The 20020-nt window shown below is 41.6% G+C and overlaps 1 protein-coding gene across 1 annotated transcript in view; it reads right to left on the bottom strand.

Annotated features, from left to right (window-relative positions):
• eml2 (EMAP like 2) overlaps nucleotides 1-18019 on the bottom strand; it is a 35346-nt gene extending 17327 nt beyond the window's left edge. Inside the window, exons 1-4 of the mRNA XM_060944077.1 lie at nucleotides 17856-18019; nucleotides 12023-12208; nucleotides 6791-6917; nucleotides 277-381 (exon numbers count right to left, since the gene is read on the bottom strand). Coding sequence (XP_060800060.1) covers nucleotides 277-381; nucleotides 6791-6917; nucleotides 12023-12208; nucleotides 17856-17925 — 488 coding nt within the window. The 5' untranslated portion in view covers nucleotides 17926-18019. The remainder of the gene's footprint in view (nucleotides 1-276; nucleotides 382-6790; nucleotides 6918-12022; nucleotides 12209-17855) is intronic.
• Nucleotides 18020-20020: the final 2001 nt, after the last annotated feature.

Below are 20020 nucleotides of genomic sequence, written 5' to 3'. Positions count from 1 at the left end.
GATACACTGTTTGGCATACTACTACAAAACAATATAGTACTTTTGAGTCAGTACTCTATACAAAAATTGCATGCAATCATCTTGTTTCTACAGCTATTATCAAAGAGATGCTTTTTACATTAGACGCTCTTCAAAAAGACAGCCCCACATTTCAGTTCATATCATAACTGGACGCATGCACATGGATGCATACAGTTCTTATTATCAGAAATAGAAAGGAAAAAAAAGAAGAGGAAACAAAAACTACTTGCCACAGGAAATGGGCTGACTGATTACCTATCTCTTTTGCCACAGGTAGAGCTGCTGGATGAAGTGGTTCTGCTGCGTGTGTCTGCCATCTCTTTCCGAACTGTGGACAGGCGCTCTGTGGACATGCTTTTTCTGACAGATGAGAAGTGAGAACAGGGAGACAAACGCACAGGCATGGTATTATATACAACACATAATTAATAGGGGTTTGTAAAAGCAGAAGAGAGTATGCAAGAAAGGAAAACACACTGACAGTTTAAAGGTCATAGGCAACGGTCGGAGGTGAAATGTAGAATATCAACTTTATTGTCTAGAAGAATGACCCAAAAAGTGAATTCAATCTTCCTGGAGTCTAATTTGCACCCTAAAATTGAATAAAATGCTTAAAATACACTGTTTTGCTCAATTTCCGAAGGTTTGTTTACATCTCACTTATGCGCACTTTCACCACCAGGGGGCGGTCGTCGTGACGTCATTTAAGCCAACAGACCGGGAGCAGCTCTGTGTTTACTTGCAAACCGAGCACATGTTTAGGAGGTTCATTTATTTAACCACTTTCTAAATATACTTCTTTTTTTTTTGCTGGAGAGAAACATACAGGTAGCCTAGTAAACTAGACCCACCCGCCTAGCGGCCAAAAATATTTTTGCCTAGCGAATGGGTCTAGCCTCGCACCATATAAACAAAAACACCCCGGGCATCAAATCGTGCCCGCCAATCATAACGCAAGGTTTTTGTTTGGATTCTTTGGGCGGGCTTTTACAGGAGTGACGACAAAGCTGCGCGACGCTAGAGAAAGCACAACAGGAAAGATGGCTACGGCTAGTGAACAGCGCGCGTTTGACTCCGCTTTGGAATCCGTTTTAGAAGAATTAGACTTGGAGTTTTCGTTGAAACATGAGCAAGAAGAGGCTCTCCGCTCATTCCTTTTCAAGAAGGACATTTTCGCTGTTTTGCCGACCAGCTATGGCAAAAGTCTGATCTACCAGCTAGCTCCGCTCGTAGCCAAAAGGATGGGCTAGTTTGTGCAGTACGAAGAATTAATAAACAGCTTTGAAACATTACTTTTTGATTGTTTCTTATTTTCCCGTTATTTTAAATTTAAGGGAAATTATTTCACCAAACACCACTAAATAAAAACTCTCAAAAACAGTTTAAGCAAACCCTTGAAAAACACTTGAAAAAAATAAGTGTATGTTAAGTATGTGGTACAGACTCCAAACTTGTGGTCATTATCTCCAAACTTCTTAATATCTAGAACCTGTTTATTAATTAATACGCATTTTGAAAAATTATTTATTTCAAGGTCTCCGCCACTGCGCGCTCTGACTACGTCACAGTCACTGTTGCGCTGATTGGTCAGAGCGTTGGCCTATACGCACAGAGACAGTTTGAAAGACAGTGGTTTGTTCCACCCACACCCTTCAGAAATGTCTACGGATCGAGGCCAGACTAAATATTCACATTTAGTCTGGCTTGCCAGGCTAACATACAGGGCTAATTTTCAACAATTCAATAATAACATATACCAGGACATTTACTGGGGTTACCCACTGATGCGCACAGGGGCACACATATTGCTAATATAATTTATTGCTAATATTAATACAAGCATTATACTATTTATAGCCTACTGTAAACATACACACAAAGTCATGTTAGTCAATAGCATGCTAGCAGGTAGCCATTGCAAATCAACTTAGTGGCCACTTTATTAGGAACACTTGTGTAAAAACATACATTGAGCATGTCAGCAGGCTAGCAGTTAGTACAGTTAGGTCCATAAATATTTGGACAGAGACAACATTTTTCTAATTTTGGTTCTGTACATTACCACAATGAATTTTGAACAAAACAATTCAGATGCAGTTGAAGTTCAGACTTTCAGCTTTAATTCAGTGGGTTGAACAAAATGATTACATACAAATGTGAGGAACTAAAGCATTTTTTAAACACAATCCCTTCATTTCAGGGGCTCAAAAGTAATTGGACAAATTAAATAATTGTAAATAAAATGTTCATTTCTAATACTTGGTTGAAAACCCTTTGTTGGCAATGACTGCCTGAAGTCTTGAACTCATGGACATCACCAGACGCTGTGTTTCCTCCTTTTTAATGCTCTGCCAGGCCTTTACTGCAGCGGTTTTCAGTTGCTGTTTGTTTGTGGGCCTTTCTGTTTGAAGTTTAGTCTTTAACAAGTGAAATGCATGCTCAGTTGGGTTGAGATCAGGTGACTGACTTGGCCATTCAAGAATATTCCACTTCTTTGCTTTAATAAACTCCTGGGTTGCTTTGGCTTTATGTTTTGGGTCATTTTCCATCTGTATTATGAAACGCCGACCAATCAGTTTGGCTGGATTTGAGCACACAGTATGTTTCTGAATACCTCAGAATTCATCCGGCTGCTTCTGTCCTGTGTCACATCAATAAACACTAGTGACCCAGTGCCACTGGCAGCCATGCATGCCCAAGCCATCACACTGCCTCCGCCGTGTTTTACAGATGATGTGGTATGCTTTGGATCATGAGCTGTACCATGCCTTCGCCATACTTTTTTCTTTCCATCATTCTGGTAGAGGTTGATCTTGGTTTCATCTGTCCAAAGAATGTTCTTCCAGAACTGGGCTGGCTTTTTCAGATGTTTTTTAGCAAAGTCCAATCTAGCCTTTTTATTCTTGAGGCTTATGAGTGGCTTGCACTGTGCAGTGAACCCTCTGTATTTACTTTCATGCAGTCTTCTCTTTATGGTAGATTTGGATATTGATAGGCCTACCTCCTGGAGAGTGTTGTTCACTTGGTTGGCTGTTATGAAGGGGTTTCTCTTCACCATGGAAATTATTCTGCGATCATCCACCACTGTTGTCATCTGCGGGCATCCAGGTCTTTTTGCACTGATGAGTTCACCAGTTCTTTCTTTCTTTCTTTCTTTCTTTCTCAGGATGTACCAAACTGTAGATTTTGGCACTCCTAATATTGTAGCAATTTCTCAGATGGGTTTTTTCTGTTTTCGCAGCTTAAGGATGGCTTGTTTCACCTGCATGGAGAGCTCCTTTGACCGCATGTTTTCTTCACAGCAAAATCTTCCAAATGCAAGCACCACACTGCAAATAAACTCCAGGCCTTTTATCTGCTTAATTGAGAATGACATAACGAAGGAATTGCCCACACCTGCCCATGAAATAGCCTTTGAGTCAATTGTCCAATTACTTTTGGTCCCTTTAAAAACAGGGTGGCATATGTTAAGGAGCTGAAACTCCTAAACCCTTCATCCAATTTTAATGTGGATTCCCTCAAATGAAAGCTGAAAGTCTGGACTTTATGTCCATGTCCATTATATAACTATAACTTGAATATGTTTCAGTAAACAGGTAAACAAACAAAATTTGTGTCAGTGTCCAAATATATATGGACCTAACTGTATGTTAGCTGTGACTAATCAACTTCATGGCCACATTATTAGGAACACGTGTGTCTGTATAAACAAGCACATACATTTAGCATGCAAATGGCATGTGAACCATTAGCACGCCTGCAGGTATCATTTTAGCGGTGACAAATTAACTTCTGCTTAGTGGCCACTACATTAGGAACACTTACGTTTGGACACACACACACACTTATCATGTTAGTATGCTGGCAGGTAGCCATGACAAACTATCCCTTTTGTCTCATTTACACAATGATTGTTCAGGATCCCTCAGGATTCTTTACTTGAAAAATCGCAAGCAAAGGTAAAAATGTTTATTTCCAATCTTCTCCTTTTTGCTTGAGCATTGCTGGTCCGTTTCTTCTTTGACTGCTTGCTTTTGTACTCAAATTTTGTTGAACAGCGTCAGGTTTGAGCTTCTCTGTCCGACACTGACACCTAAACTCTCCAACAGATGGGGATTCTTCAAAAATGAACCTCCTCGAAGTGATCGGAGCACAGAGCGGCGTGTTTACCGGTGTCACGGTCTGAATTTACCACCAGTCTGAATTTACTAGGTAAATTTAAACTGTAGCAGCCACGGTCTAACCTTACCACAGTATAAATTTACCAACTTGGTATAATTGGGCCTAGTCTGAATTTACCAGCCTAATATGAGATTTATGTTCATGTTCATACTTGAATTATTTACACTTTATCTTGATGAATATTGATTTGTTTAAGTAAGACTCTTCATGATTATAATAATTTAGTAATTCTCTCAAATTTACCAACTTGGTATAATTAGACTGCTGTCATTGGGCCTAGTCAGAATTTACCAGCCCAATGTGATAGATTTATGATCATACTTGATCCACAAATAAATTATTTTCACTTTATCTTGATGAATATTGATTTGTTTGAGTGAGACTCATCATGATTATAATATAGTTATTCTGTCAAATTTACCAACCTGGTATAATTAGACTCCTGTCATTGGACCTAGTCAGAATTTACCAGCCCAATATGATATGGGATTTACGTCACGGGAGTACTTTCCAGTTTGTAGGAAGAAGGTAAGTTGGGTCATTTTTCTTTTGAAAATGGCAAATCGCTGGTCTCGTGCCTCTTTGGACTGTGTGTTTTGCTGATCTTCATTTTGTGACTGGAAAATGATTGTTTCCTCATCCATATTTAACAGCTTGTCTACTGATAATCAAATCTCACAATTGTAGTCACAATTCGCGTTCTGTTAGTCCACAAATGTGTTGAAATGCTCGGTACAAAATCGCAGCAAGAAATGGTAAATTTAGACTTCCCGGAAGTTGACCGAGGAAAAAAAAATCTGTCTGCGCATGCGCATGGTAAATTTATACCAGCGCACAATCAGACCGTGACACCGGCTGCCAACCCTCTCGCTTCACGCATGCAATCCACTCTCTCTGCCTCTTCTCCTCTTTTGGAAAACAGTAAAAACTTCTTCCTGAACCGGTCCCATTGTTACAGTTCACTGCACAACAATAAGGCATGGGGTTTGTTTGTTTTTTGGAAATTCCCGAATGCACGTCTGCACTCAAGCCGAACGGCAATGTAAGTAAACGGAAGTGGACTCAACTCAAGCGGTTTGTTTGGCTTAAATGACGTCACGCGCCGAGTGGTCACAGAAATAGCCAAACAGAAACTTGCTGCGATCCGCGCTAACTTATTTTAATTATTACTTCTTAACAATATTTCTTGGGACCAGAAGAAAGTTACAGAGGGTTTTTTAACATATAAAGTTTCAAAATGTGCATAAAATGAAAACCATTGCCTATGAGCTTTAAAAAAAAAAAAAGGAGAGAGGTTAAAACACTACAGTCACATTGCACAAAATTACACAACCTACAAATATAGCTGTATATTATCTGATAGTTCTGACACATTTAGACTTAACCAGATGTCATATGAACTGAAACAACTTTTAAATTTGTACTAAGTAGATCATTTTGACTGAAAAGACAAGCTGGTACGTGCTTTATATGAATAAGAAAATAGATCCTGCAGGGTGGAGTAGGCAGACAGGCCTGTCCAACACATTCAGGTTTTATTGCTAAACACTGCCACCTTTATGTGATACTGAAAATTACCGCACTGATCTCATACAACCCAAGACCAAAAATGAAGATGCTGCTGCTGATTATTACTACGACTACTATGACCACTACCACTAATAATAAACATCACCATAAAGTTCTAACAAATCAACAATACATAGAGCCTCAGTAAACTACACAAGCATGGTTTGACAATACCAGTCAAAAGTTTGGACACACCTAATCACAGAATGCTCTTTTTTCCCTCCATACATTCACTGTTGCTACCTCAAAGCTCTACGGTACCCAGTTCAATCCTGAGTTCAGGTTACTGCCTGTGTGGAGTTTGAGGTGCTCCCCCTTGTTTGCATAGGTTTCTTCTGGATTCTCTGGTTTCCTCGCACCTCAAAGACATGCTAGTATGTGAACTGGTGACTCTAAAATTCACCCTAGATGTGAACCAGTGTCTGAATGTGTGTACACATGGTCGCTTGTGGTGAACTGCTATCTCATCCAGGGTGAATTACTGCCTTGTGCCCACTGTTCCCAGAATAGTCTCCAGATTCACCATGACTCTGACCAGGATAAAATGGTTACTGATGATGCATGAATTATCACTTATTTAACAAATCAAATTTTTATTCTTCAAAATAGCCATCTTTTGCCTTGATGACAGCTTTGTAAAATCTTGGTATTCTCTAAACTAGTTTTGTAATATAATCAACTTTTGAACAGTCTCAAAGGAGTTTCCACATACAGTATACTGAGCATTTGTTGGCTGCTTTTGCTTTACTGTCCAGGGGTGGGTTTCCCAAAAGCCTCTTAATGCTAAGAGCATCTTAACTCGTAGAGAGAGCGTTCATTGTGCTGCTCGCTCTAACATTTAACGATGACCTTTGTGCTGCGATGATTTGGGGAAACTCAGGCCAGTTCAGTTCAACCCAGGATTAAATCAAGTGTGTCAAAAATTTTGACGGTAGTGTATGTCATTATACTGGGTGTTCTTTTTATAAAAATAATAATAGTGCACTGCAAATTACTTAACATTTAAAAAATATTTTACCTTTTGATTGACATTAGGACCTCCTTTTTAGGAGATGAAGGTGAGGATGGGTAGCCCCCCATCCTTTTCTGCTCAACATAACCATTGGCTAAAGGCTTGGATGGAAGGGCTTGTAGAATCTGACGGACTGAAACCAGGAAGTAGCAACAGAGGTAACGCAAGTAAGATAAGCAAATTAACAAACCTGGTGACATAGGTCTGTTTTGCATATAGCAGTTTTAAATGTAACAATAACTGCAGATTGAAAACAAAGCTTTTAATCATGCTAAGAAAAAAAATTACAGGCAACTTGTCAGGGGTGGAAAAATAATGAGAAATCACACTTAACTGAAAGTATGGAGAAGGTGAAAAGCCGTTAAAATGGAAGTATCCAGCCAAAAATGTACTGAAGTGGACGTTAAAAAGTTACTACTTTTAAATGCTGAAGTATTGAAAAGTAAATGTTTTTAACTGAGGAGACTGTGTTTTAGCTAATATGGATGCAGATGAGTATTATTATTTTTAATTGAGATCCAAAACAACAAATGCAAAACACTAAACATTAACCAGGTAAAAGCCAGGCAAAGGTTAGGAGATATATATAATATAAAAGGGCAAGATCATAGAGTAAAATCCAATAAACAAATGAAGTCAAAAACCTGAGTAACATAATGTCTAGGTTTAATCAAGGCTTGGTAAAGTCTGGGAACAATTACACAGAGCTTTTACTTCACAAATGTTTGTGTATCGTGAGAGTCCTTATGTGCTGTGAGGTGATTGTGTACTGAAATGATGAACAGGTGTGATTGATTAAAAGTCAAGTTACTGAACAGCATGGCATGCGGGTGTTATAGTCTGTGGCAGCTATGTCTGTAGACCACAGTGCATTCTGGGAAGTGGAGTTCAGTGTGGATTCCACGTAGATGTAACAGAACTCCCAACTTTCCACCCTCCACAAAGAGCTTAATCTGGGAGCAGAACTTTTTCTAGGATGACCTCTAGGGTGAGGGCCAGGTTTCTCAAGATGCATGATGTGAAATTCATGGTAGAGGAGAGGGTTGAGTACATTGTGCAACATCCAACATTGTTCTTTTGGGCCATCGATGAGATATTCCAGTTTGACATTTCTACAACATAAATTGAGGGTGGCTTTGACAAGGTAGGCAGGCTGTCCCTTGTTGTTGAGGGCTTTAGGTGGCATGGTTGGATGAATATTAGAGGCGAGTGGATGAGGGATGAACAAGATGACAGTGGTGTGGTAGGTCTAGTTTGTAAGTCACTTTGTTGATACAGCAAAGCACAAAGACTTGGAAAAGTGGTCGTTGACCCTCATAATTACTGTGTTTGCTCTGGACATAGGAAGGTCAGTGACAAAGTCAATAGAAATATGGGACTAGGGGCATTGTGACATGGGTAATGGAATGAGTTTACTTGGTGGTAGTGTGTGGTACTTTGGCTTGTGCGCAGGGTGTACAGGATGAGATTGAATATCTGTGATCATGTTGGGCCACCAGCAAGCACTAGATATGTTCTCTGTGTGCCAGGGTGGCCTGTGGCAGGAGTTTTGTGTGCCCAGGTGATGAGTCTTCCTCTCTACTTATATACAGCAAAATGATTAGGTTCAGTGGGCATAAAGCAGGGAATTGGTGTGCCAAACAATTTGCTATCTTGTGGCCAATGCGCCAGGTTAGAGCTCCAGTAAAGCAGGAGGGAGGCAAAGAGAGGTTCTGGATCAGGATTACTGCTTTTGGAGGGAAATACATGGGACAGAGAGTCAGCCTTAGTATTCTTTGACCCTAGTCAATATGAGAACATGAAGTTAAAGTGTATGAAGAACAGGGCCCACCAGGCTGGTCATGGATTCAGACAATTGGCTGTCTTCAAATACACAAGGCTTTTTATGATCAGTGAAGATAGTGAAGGGATATGTTTGCTCGGCAGATATGTTATTTTGGAGTAGAAGGCCACCGTGTGTAGTTTGGGCTTGTCTCAGAAGTGCTGTGCCAACACGGCTCCCACTCCTGTTTCAGAAATGTCCACCTCTACAATGAAGGGCTTGGTCAGGTCTGGGTGTTTAAGGATGGGAGCTGTGGTAAATGCAATCTTGAGTTTATGGAAGGCCTCATCAGCTGCTTTGTTCCATGTCATTTAGTTTGGGACTTTTCTTGAGAAGTGACATGAGAGGAATAGTGATGGAACTGAAGCCCCTGATGAAACTTCTACAGAAGTTGGCAAAGCCAATGAAATGCTGGAGCTCTTTGATGGTCTTGGGAATGGGCCACTCAGTTACGGCTACCACTTTGGCTTCATCCATAGCCCCATCCTCACGACTGATGATGTAACCCAGAAATGATATTGTGGAGATATTAAACTCACATTTTACCCTTTTTAAGTAGAGCTGATGCTTCAAGAGACAAGACAGAAACTTCTTGGTATGAATGACATGGCTTTCCAGGGAAGGGGAATAAATCAATATGTCATCAGTGTATGCTATCTTGAATTTGCCCAGCTTGTCCCTCAGCACATCATTAATCAAACACTGAAACACCAAAGGAGTGTGAGACCATAAGGCATGATGCAGTACTTGAATTAGCCAGAGGTGGTGCTAAAGGCTGTCTCCTACTTGTCACCATTTTTGATGTATGTAAGGTTGTTGGCACTGAGAGCTTAGTGAACATTCTTGCTGATCTGAGCTATTCAAGGGCTGAGGGGACTAGCAAGAGTGGGTAAAGATACTTTACTGTGAGCTGGATTAGACTGCAGCAGTCAATGCATGGATGAAGTTCTTCCCCCTTCTTCTCCACAAATAAGAAACTGGCTGAGGCAGGAGAAGTGGATGGGCAGATTTACTCTTCCTGAAGAGCTTTCTGGATATGATTTTCCATTGCCTGTTGTTCTGTTAGAGACAGTGTATAGATCCTGTTGTGAAGCAGCATGGTATTTGGAAGGAGATAAATAGCACAGTTGTAGGGTCTGTGGGGCTCTAGACCACTGGCTTTGGGTTTGCTGAACACTTCCATGAATTCATGATACTTCTTAGGAATATCAACAGTGGGTGCTGGATTTGGACTTTCCACTGTCGTGAATGGGATGGTGAGGCGTGGCAGTGCAAACAGTGGTGATTATAGTGCTCAGACCACTTGGTAATTTCTTTATCTTGCCAGGAAATCTGTGGATCATGGAGACTTATCCAGAGAAAGCCAAATACTATGGAATGCTTGGTGGTGACAGTGACAAAGAAGGTGTACCATAAGTGTACCGTGGGCAGCAGTGGTTCTCTCAGCCTGATTAGAGGAGTTGGAGGGCTTGGAAAGAGTCAGACACTGAGTGGCAAAATGATTGGGGTTGCTGCAGTTGAGAAACACTTTCTCTCTCCTCCGCTTCTTGTGCTTGGCAAGGCTTAACTTGGTGTGTCCCAACTGCATGGGCTCAGGGTGGTCAGATATGAACACCGGGGTTGTTGGTAGATTGGCGATTGCAGACGAGGTGGTCAAGGTGGATTGCCAGATCAGGTCTAGGGACATTCTGTCATCACGGCAAGCCAGCTCTGTGAACACTTCTGGGTTGAGACCCTGACGAAAAGCCACTTTCAGTGCTGGTTCGTTCCATCTGCTTCCTGCTGCCAGCATGCAGAATTCCAGTTCATACTCTGTGGTGTGGTGGCACGGTGGCATAGTGGTTAGCGCTGTTGCCTCACAGCAAGAAGGTCCGGGTTCGAGCCCCGTGACCGGCGAAGGCCTTTCTGTGCGGAGTTTGCATGTTCTCCCCGTGTCCGCGTGGGTTTCCTCCGGGTGCTCCGGTTTCCCCCACAGTCCAAAGACATGCAGGTTAGGTTAACTGGTGACTCTAAATTGACCGTAGGTGTGAATGTGAGTGTGAATGGTTGTCTGTGTCTATGTGTCAGCCCTGTGATGACCTGGCGACTTGTCCAGGGTATACCCCGCCTTTCGCCCGTGGTCAGCTGGGATAGGCTCCAGCTTGCCTGCGACCCTGTAGAAGGATAAAGCGGCTAGAAATAATGAGATGAGACTCTGTGGTGTTTCTTCTCCCCTGTGTTACAGCCAGCAGTGGTGGTGGCTTAGGCAGCTGGGCCATAGAAGGTTCACGCTGCACGCTGCACGCTACATGCTACACGCGTGTAAAGAAAAGTGGACAAACGTAGCATGACTTGCTCTGGGCCATAGAACGGCGTTCACGTTGCACGCTGCACGCTGCACACTTCACGCGTGAAGCGAGAAATGAACATGCACACTTTTTTCTAGGCGTGAAGATGGAAATTCCAGTCAATGCATGCGGTCACCGCCGCGCCAGCCAGTCAGAACGGGTCTAGGGAGATAACTTTATGCTTTCAGGGGAAAACTTCAGAAAAAATATAATTGAATGGTATAATTGAAAAATAGTTCTTCATCGGGATTGTCAAGCAGATTATAGAATGTTCGGTGAAATTCACCACGGGTTTCTCTCAGAAGGAAGTGTTCTCGGCTCCAAATTCTGTTCCTTTTTCTCTTCCTCTGTCTCAGTAAAAGCAGAATGAGGCAATCGTCGTCATCCGAAGAGTCCATATTGTTGGTTACTCGGTCAAAGTAGAACAGACGCAACACGTGAACATCCAAGCATGAAGTTTAATGGCCCAGGGTCCGGTTCTTCACGTGAACGTGTAGTGTGTAGCGTGCAGCATGCAGCGTGAACCTTCTATGGCCCAGCTGCCTTAACCATCTTCAGATGCACATGGATAATTATAGTGCAAGCCATAATTTGTAGCATGAGAAGGTCACCACAAATAACAAATTGGCATGATTCTTGATAGCTTTTTTTTTCTACATTGATAAACTTGATTGGATGCTAAACTGAATTGTAAATAACATATGCAGGAGCCCATTTGATTGATATATAGCATGCACTTGTTGGCTAGATGAGGAAAATAATGAGACCTTTCAAAATTTGTAATGAATACTTTGAAGGTCTAAATAAAAATGCAAGGAGTAAAAAGTATGCTTTTTTTCTTGAAAATGTAATTCAATAACAGTAACAAGCATTCAATTTCTATAATACCCAAATAATACTTGAATATACTGTAGTAATAAAGTAAAATTAATCAAATATTTTCCACTTTTGCAACAAGTTCCAGAAAAATTAAGAAGTGTTCCTTTTGGTTTAAGATACATGATTATTGCTATCACTGTGTCTGGCTGGTGGGCACAACCATGCCCCAGACAGGTAATGCTAAAAGCAAGTGTTGTGTTGAGTGCTAACCTTTGGTGGGTGCTCCTTTCCTGCTGCTAGCTTGTGTGAGTTCCTCATAGTAACCCAGTCTGCGTAGAGCATCAGCTAGAGCAGCCTTCAGCAGCTGGATCTCATCCTCCTGAAGCTGCACCCTCTGTTCCAGATGAGACAGACGGTCATCCATCTCCATCCCACTCCCTGCAGACAGGTTATCATCTACAAAAGACAGAGAGAGAGAGAGAGAGAGAGAGAGAACACATAATTGGTGTTACTGGGAAATGGGTGATACATTTTCATGTGTGGATATTGCATCCTACAAATGTAAACAACGTAGTGGTTACTTAAACAAATATGAGACAAAAAGCATTGAGCAGAATGGTGGATGTCTATAACAATGGCAAGTGAGAACTACAACAAAGCTGATTTGTCCAACAAAACAAGGGACTGATTTAAAGGAAAGTGCCAACAATGCGCAAATAATATTAAAAGAAAACAATTACTGCAAAATGTAGCATATCGTATGTCTTCTAGTTATTTCACAATTATGGCAGTTTTCTAAAAACAAAATAACTGATAGCAAGCTCTCTATTCGTAGAGAGAAAACAAGGGTTGCTTGTTTACAAGGAAAATGCAATGATCTACAGCCCACATGCATAATAGACCTCTGTGTGGTGTCTGCACCTCCTAACACAGAGCACATAATTATAAAAAGTATAAAACATACTTTTAGCATATGGCAAGCACATCACCTGCAAGGACACCAGGACAGGGGATACAATGTGATGGAGAGGAGTGGAAGGTCAGAGAAAAGGAAAGAGTAATGCAAGAGAACAAAATAGAATAAGAAGAAACTCCAGGCTCAGTTAGCAAGCTTGCTGAAATATTCATTAAAAGGTGACTAGTCTCCTCCTACCTGCCATTCCAGTCAGGGCTCAATGTGTCAGACAGTCAGTCAGTGGAACAGCCGGTGGTGCTCTAGCTTGCTTTCTCTAAGGGTTATCTGGGGGTGTTTGGCAGCAGCTTTTTTTTTCTCCCTCCTTTCCTGTTTCCAGATAGCTGATTCTGTGCCTGGACCTTCCCTGCTCCTCGCCCTAACATCCCCCTCCCCCTCCTTCAACCACTCTCTGCCCTCTGCAAAGCTGTTTGTAACAGGATACTGCTCTTTGCTGCCATCCCCTATGCAGCAGACTATATAACTCCTGTCTGAAGTGGAAAGGCTTGGAGAAGATCCAGACTTGAATGATGCGGTGATCAGGCACTGCCAGGAAGTGCACAGAGCAGCAGCTTTCATCCATACACAAAATTCTGATACCAAAATCATTCTGTATTTATCCGTACTTGGGGACTTTTTGAAAAAAAATTCTCTCCATTTCAATTTAAAGGATGATTTAGTATTTATATATGAAATATAGCTAATGTAGAGGAATTTATGTAATATTTCCTTTTGGCCATTATGCAAATAACTGACTGATATAAAGCCTAGTGTCTTAATTGCATTACATCAGTTTCACTATATAGGCTTACTGTTAATCCAAGCATCCATCTGTCATTTGTCCTAACCATCTGTCACAGCGACCAAATACATAAAAACTGGTCATCATTTTTAAGTCTATTCAGTAGCTAGTTTCTTAGGTATACCTATCTTGAGGCTACACTCATTGGTCATTTTAGCAAAGAAATATACCTCTTTGTACATAAGCAATCAATGGGTGTCGTCCATCTGCTGTGCAATCTGTAAGCAATCCAAACCATCAAAAGAAACAGAACACCACTGACCAAAGATTATTTGTGTGATACACCTCTGAAATAGTACTGAAATAGTATACTATTGTATACTGAAATAGTAATGTGTGTACACTCATTGGCCACTTTCTTACAGACAGTACCTATTGTACCTTGGTGCACCTTCCTGCTGTACATTTAGAGATTATATATTATTATTATATTATACTTCATCGTTGTTTTCTTTCCACAGCTTGTCTTAATCATCCTCTCAGTTCTGGCCACAGGATGATTGTTCTGATGGATGTTTCAGATTTTTTTTTTCTATGGTGGACTATTCTCAACCCAGTAGTGATTAAAACCTGCAGCAACACTACTCCACCTAATAAACTTATACCACTGCAACTACCATTTCAGTTTCACTGCTATGTTAGGAATGGTCCTCTGCAAAATATATCTGCAGTCAGTTTCTTTCTTTCACTCTGATGAAAAAGGTGGTGGGGAGCTGAAAAAATATGCACAGCAACAGATTTGGAGGTCTATCTGATAAAATCGGCAATTAGTGTAGTAGTAGTAGTAGGTATCAAGAGTAAAACTTAAATGTATTTAATGTCCATATTTGTATATGATATTTTGGTTTGCATGTGTCCAGGACAGGTGGTTTGTTCACCTAGCAAAATATATGGCTCTACGAGCTCAGCAGTATGAACATCCATCCATCCATCCATCACCACTTATTCTGTGAAGGGTTGCGGACAAGCTGGAGCCTATCCCAGCTGACTATGGGCAAGAGACAGGGTACACCCTGGACAAGTCGCCAAATCATCACAGGGCTGACACATACAGACAAACAACCACTCACACCTGCGGTCAATGTAGAGCCACCAATTAACCTAACCTGCATGTCTTTGGACTGTGGGGGGAACCGGAGTGCCCGGACGAAACCCACGCAAACACAGGGAGAATATGCAAACTCCGTACAGGACCGTTGGGCTTGAACCCAGAACCTTCTTGCTGTGAGGCAACAGTGCTAACCACTACACCACTATTAAAAGAGAGAACCATTTATCTCATCTCATCTCATTATCTCCAGCTGCTTTATCCTGTTCTACAGGGTCGCAGGCAAGCTGGAGCCTATCCCAGCTGATTACGGGCGAAAGGCGGGGTACACCCTGGACAAGTCACCAGGGGCCTCATGTACAAAGACCTGCGTGGATTTCCCACTAAATATGTGCGCACGTCAAAATTGGGAAATTTGCGTACGACCAAAAAAATCCGGATGTATCAATCAGTGCGTACGAAGGTTTCCATACACTCTCCTGTTGTACATCCCAATCAACGTGGAATTCGGCGCACATGCACGAGCCCCGTTCCCTGCCCCGTCTCCTCCCTCAATTATTCCACACTGAATATGTTAATTAGTATAAATAGACCTGCAGTAAGGCCCGCGTTAGGTAAAAGACATGGCAACTTTTACTAACGCGTTAATGTTAATTAAATGTTAGAAATCTCGCGTTAATCAAATTAACATTTATTATTAACATTTAACATTAACATTTATTCGTGTTAATCCCTGCCTTTAGCACAGTGTAATAGAATTCACATACATCACTTAATTGTTCTGTCACCTCCAATTAAAGTGATGTTCAAAGTGTATGCTATGAGACATGCAACGGTCACTGATTGTATGCCACTGAATGTGAATGTAGCCTATACCAAGATAATGGTATGATTCGCATCGTCCGCAGTGCCTGCGCCACAATGAGTGTCTATTTGAGTTACATGGGTTTTGAAAACAAAAAAACACCTTTAGTGCTCTAATGTGTACATTTTTTCGGGGACACCCTGTATTTGAGGAAATGTCTTCCTCTCTTCGTAGGCCCAATATTCCTAGCCACATGTAACCAGAAATAAAACGTGCACATATTTTCCACAATAGGATTTTAATGACAAATGTATTCTAGCAGGGTTCCAGGGAACAACAGGAGGCCCCCAGTCCATCCCACCCGAGCAGGAAGAGGACCCCCAGCCGAGCGGATCCAGCGTCACTGTCACCTGCCCCCCTTCTCCACCGCCTGCCCCTGTCGCCAGGTCCACAGGCTGGGTGCTGATGGGCGCGGTCCTTGAGTCGCAGGGGGAAATTTTAAAGGGGATAGAGGCGATTAACGACAACCTCGAGGGAATCCGTGAGGAATTGAAGGAACTGAATAACACATTAAAAGAATATCTTAAAAAATGAATGGTGTCCCGTGTCCCGTCTGTCCTTACCTTTTCACATTGTGGCTATTAAGCGCTGCCGGGTTTGTATGCCATGTCGCTGTGGCACCTTGTTGTGAGGCCCAGGGTCTGGGTCCTCCGGCAGGTCTCGCCCCATTATTGGCACGCCGTGCCGCTGCGCCACATTGTGTAACACGCCACACACCGCAGTTGTGTCTGATTTGTACGCACTTGGAAATCGTTTCATATATTGATCTTGGTAATTATGTGATAAGGCTACCCCACGCAACATCAACTGATAATATTTCAGTCTGACACCTCGCAGCAAATGCGTGAGGAAGATCTATTAAGCTAGCTGCAATGCATGGTCCTGCATGTGCATTCTTTAATTTAATTAATTAACCAATAGTCAATGGGAATAATATTGAAATGATATTGCTGGGGTTTCTCATTTCCCGTAATTACAATATGGAAGGGATGGTTGATGGATCTGTTGGCATTTACCCAACAGTCTCGCATTATGTGTCTCGACAATGTCGTATGACTGACATACATTTCAATTCATGCATCCTGATGTTCTGATGCATTTTTGGATGCCTCTTATCGCCATGTCATGACTCTTGACCGAGTAGGCCTAAATGTAGTTGCGTACCAAGATGCACCAGAAATGTGCGTACGCCAGCCATGAGGTTTGCGTAGAGTACCGCACTTTTCCACGCCAAGTCAATCTTTGTACATACGAATGTTTGCGCAGAAAGTGACGTACGTAGCTTTTTTGTGCGTACGCAAGCTTTGTACATGAGGCCCCAGGTCATCACAGGGCACCATTTATTCATCATCATCATCATCATCATTATCTCTAGCCGCTTTATCCTTCTACAGGGTCGCAGGCAAGCTGGAGCCTATCCCAGCTGACTACGGGCGAAAGGCGGGGTACACCCTGGACAAGTCGCCAGGTCATCACAGGGCTGACACATAGACACAGACAACCATTCACACTCACATTCACACCTACGGTCAATTTAGAGCCACCAGTTAACCTAACCTGCATGTCTTTGGACTGTGGGGGAAACCGGAGCACCCGGAGGAAACCCACACGGACACGGGGAGAACATGCAAACTCCACACAGAAAGGCCCTCGCCGGCCCCAGGGTTCGAACCCAGGACCTTCTTGCTGTGAGGCGACAGCGCTAACCACTACACCACCGTGCCGCCACACCATTTATTATTATTATTATTATTATTATATTTCATTTTGCTTGCCCATGTCCTTTACACTGTAAGTGTGTGTCCTGAAGGTGAACCCTTGATGTCGGTAAGGGATATTGTATGAAGTGTAAACAAAACAGAGGGGCTACGGCGTCAAACCGCTCTTGGGAGCATGTTTCAAAAGCTATAGGATAAATTCTTCACTTATACCAGTTGCATCATTTTGTCTGTCATAAGCCACTTTATTTTAAAGCAGTAATCGAAACCTTCATGCTGTAACACCTGAGCAGGCCACCAACAACTATCCAACCACAAAGCCATATGTAAATATATCCTACATGATGATTACGAGATTTGCATTTAGCCCACCTGAAATAGCAGCCATTTAAACAAATGTTTTCTATGAATAAAATTCTCTAATGCTGTATAATGTAGGCACGTTCGGATTGGCCCCATATTTCATGCAAACTATATCAGATATGAAATAATGGCTAAGTCTCTTTGTGTGTTTCGCTTCTCCCAACAAGGGGTGAACCATCATGGGGAAATGCAGTCTCATGCTGTATTAGGAGGCGAACCAAAACACTGTAACAAAGACACTCACTGTGTGTGTGTGTGTGTGTGTGTGCTATCACCAAGCTAGCTAAGCACCTTCATTATGAATGCGCGCGCGTACACACACACACACACACACACACACTCATGCTAAACTTACCATTACAATACCGAAGAAGAAGGGAGCTCTTATCGCACAGGTTGCCACACGACGCTATTCTTTCAGACATTTCTTTCTTATTCTCTCCCAAAAACAAACACCGACAAATATATGTCCCGTTACAATAAACAGTCTCTTCGCTCCGAGTGTCCGTCTGTCACTTTCTGCAGGAACCTTCAGCACCTTCCCTGGCAACGACTGGCAACGCTCACCACCACTACCTGATCCACGTTACCATGGTAACAGCCGCACCGCCAGGATGTGCGCGCGGAAGGAGCGCAGGCACGCGCTTCCTGTTACAGTCTCATAACCTGAAAATTTCTTTCTTTCTTTCTTTCTTTCTTTCTTTCTTTTTTTAAATCAATATACACTACCGTTCAAAAGTTTGGGGTCACCCAGACAATTTTGTGTTTTCCATGAAAAGTCACACTTTTATTTCCCACCATAAGTTGTAAAATGAATAGAAAATATAGTCAAGACATTTTTCTGGCCATTTTGAGCATTTCATCGACCCCACAAATGTGATGCTCCAGAAACTCAATCTGCTCAAAGGAAGGTCAGTTTTATAGCTTCTCTAAAGAGCTCAACTGTTTTCACCTGTGCTAACATGATTGTACAAGGGTTTTCTAATCATCCATTAGCCTTCTGAGGCAATGAGCAAACACATTGTACCATTATGGGTGGTAAAAGAGAGCAACTGGACTTGCTTGAAGATTCTTGAAGACGTTTCACCTCTCATCCGAAAGGCTTCTTCAGTTCTGACTGACTGGTAGGGAGTATCAGGTATTTATCCTCTCATGGATGAAAGCTCATCTAAGGTGTCGTTGAGTCATCCTGTTGGTGTGGGTCACTGGGGGCTGAATGTGAATGGCCTCGAGAGTCGTTAGGGTGATCAATGGATTGCCCGTTAAGGTGATCAATGGAATGCTGATTCTCTCTGTCCTCCTGTGAGCCACTGGAGTGTACCATTAGACATTGTACCATTAGAACACTGGAGTGACAGTTGCTGGAAATGGGCCTCTATACACCTATTGCACCAAAAACCAGACATTTGCAGCTAGAATAGTCATTTACCACATTAGCAATGTATAGAGTGTATTTCTGATTAGTTTAAAGTGATCTTCATTGAAAAGAACAGTGTTTTTCTTTCAAAAATAAGGACATTTCAAAGTGACCCCAAACTTTTGAACGGTAGTGTATAGTGAAATTATCTTCAGGATTAAGCTACACCACATATGATTTGTTTGTTGTCTGGCATGGAAGTAGTATATTTCTACCAGGAGATATTCTAGGTAGCTGTTCTAGGTGATGCACGTGTTATAATTGTGTAACAGGTGCACACACTGTATGGTTCATCTATAACAGGAGGACAGTGATGATAAATATCTTCTGTTTCTTGCTATCTCATTAGCTTTGTCCTTATACCTACTTGGCCTTGAAGCACGTTCAAGTATCTGTCTACTGAAAATAAACCATTACATTGACTATAATCCTGCATTCTGTTAGACAAATCACCATGATTTATGACTGTGAAACTGAAGGGGTTTGTTTTGTTTTTTACAATAATAAAACCTGCACATTAAAAGAAATCATTCATCAGCTACAAAAAAAATGGTGGTAAAGAGAAAATATGGTGCAGTTTGAAATCAATAAAAAGTAAAATCAAAATAATATACGTTGCATTATTTTGATTTCTTTTTTAAATTGATTTCAAATGTCATCTATGGCCACCAGCAGGTCAGATTATACAAATAATCTCACAAGATTTTACAGGAATGTTAGAGATTTCAATTCAGTTAGTTTATTCTCCTGTAGACTTGTTTACAGCATAATAAATGAGGGTTATGTCTGTTCCATTTTCTCTGGTATGAGTACATTATGTAGGCTTAGTGTACATTTCTACAGCTATGTTTCTATACTCTATTTTTGTTGATCAGATGAATGAAACAGCGGGCCTTTTTTAAGAAATCTGGGTTTTTTTTTGATTAGCCGAAGATATTGTGCACGTTTTATTAAAAGAAGGCCATAAAATCGCTTATCAGTGAATAACATTTACAATCTGTATTAGCATTAATCCTCATTTAAAATAATTGTGTCTCGTTTTCCAGCTAATGTGATGAATTAACCTGTAGATGTGTGAAAGTCCGGAATTGTTGTCTGTTTTC

Source organism: Neoarius graeffei, chromosome 17, assembly GCF_027579695.1.
Source record: "Neoarius graeffei isolate fNeoGra1 chromosome 17, fNeoGra1.pri, whole genome shotgun sequence".
Taxonomy (NCBI): domain Eukaryota; kingdom Metazoa; phylum Chordata; class Actinopteri; order Siluriformes; family Ariidae; genus Neoarius; species Neoarius graeffei.
This window is presented reverse-complemented; position numbering and strand designations above follow the sequence as displayed.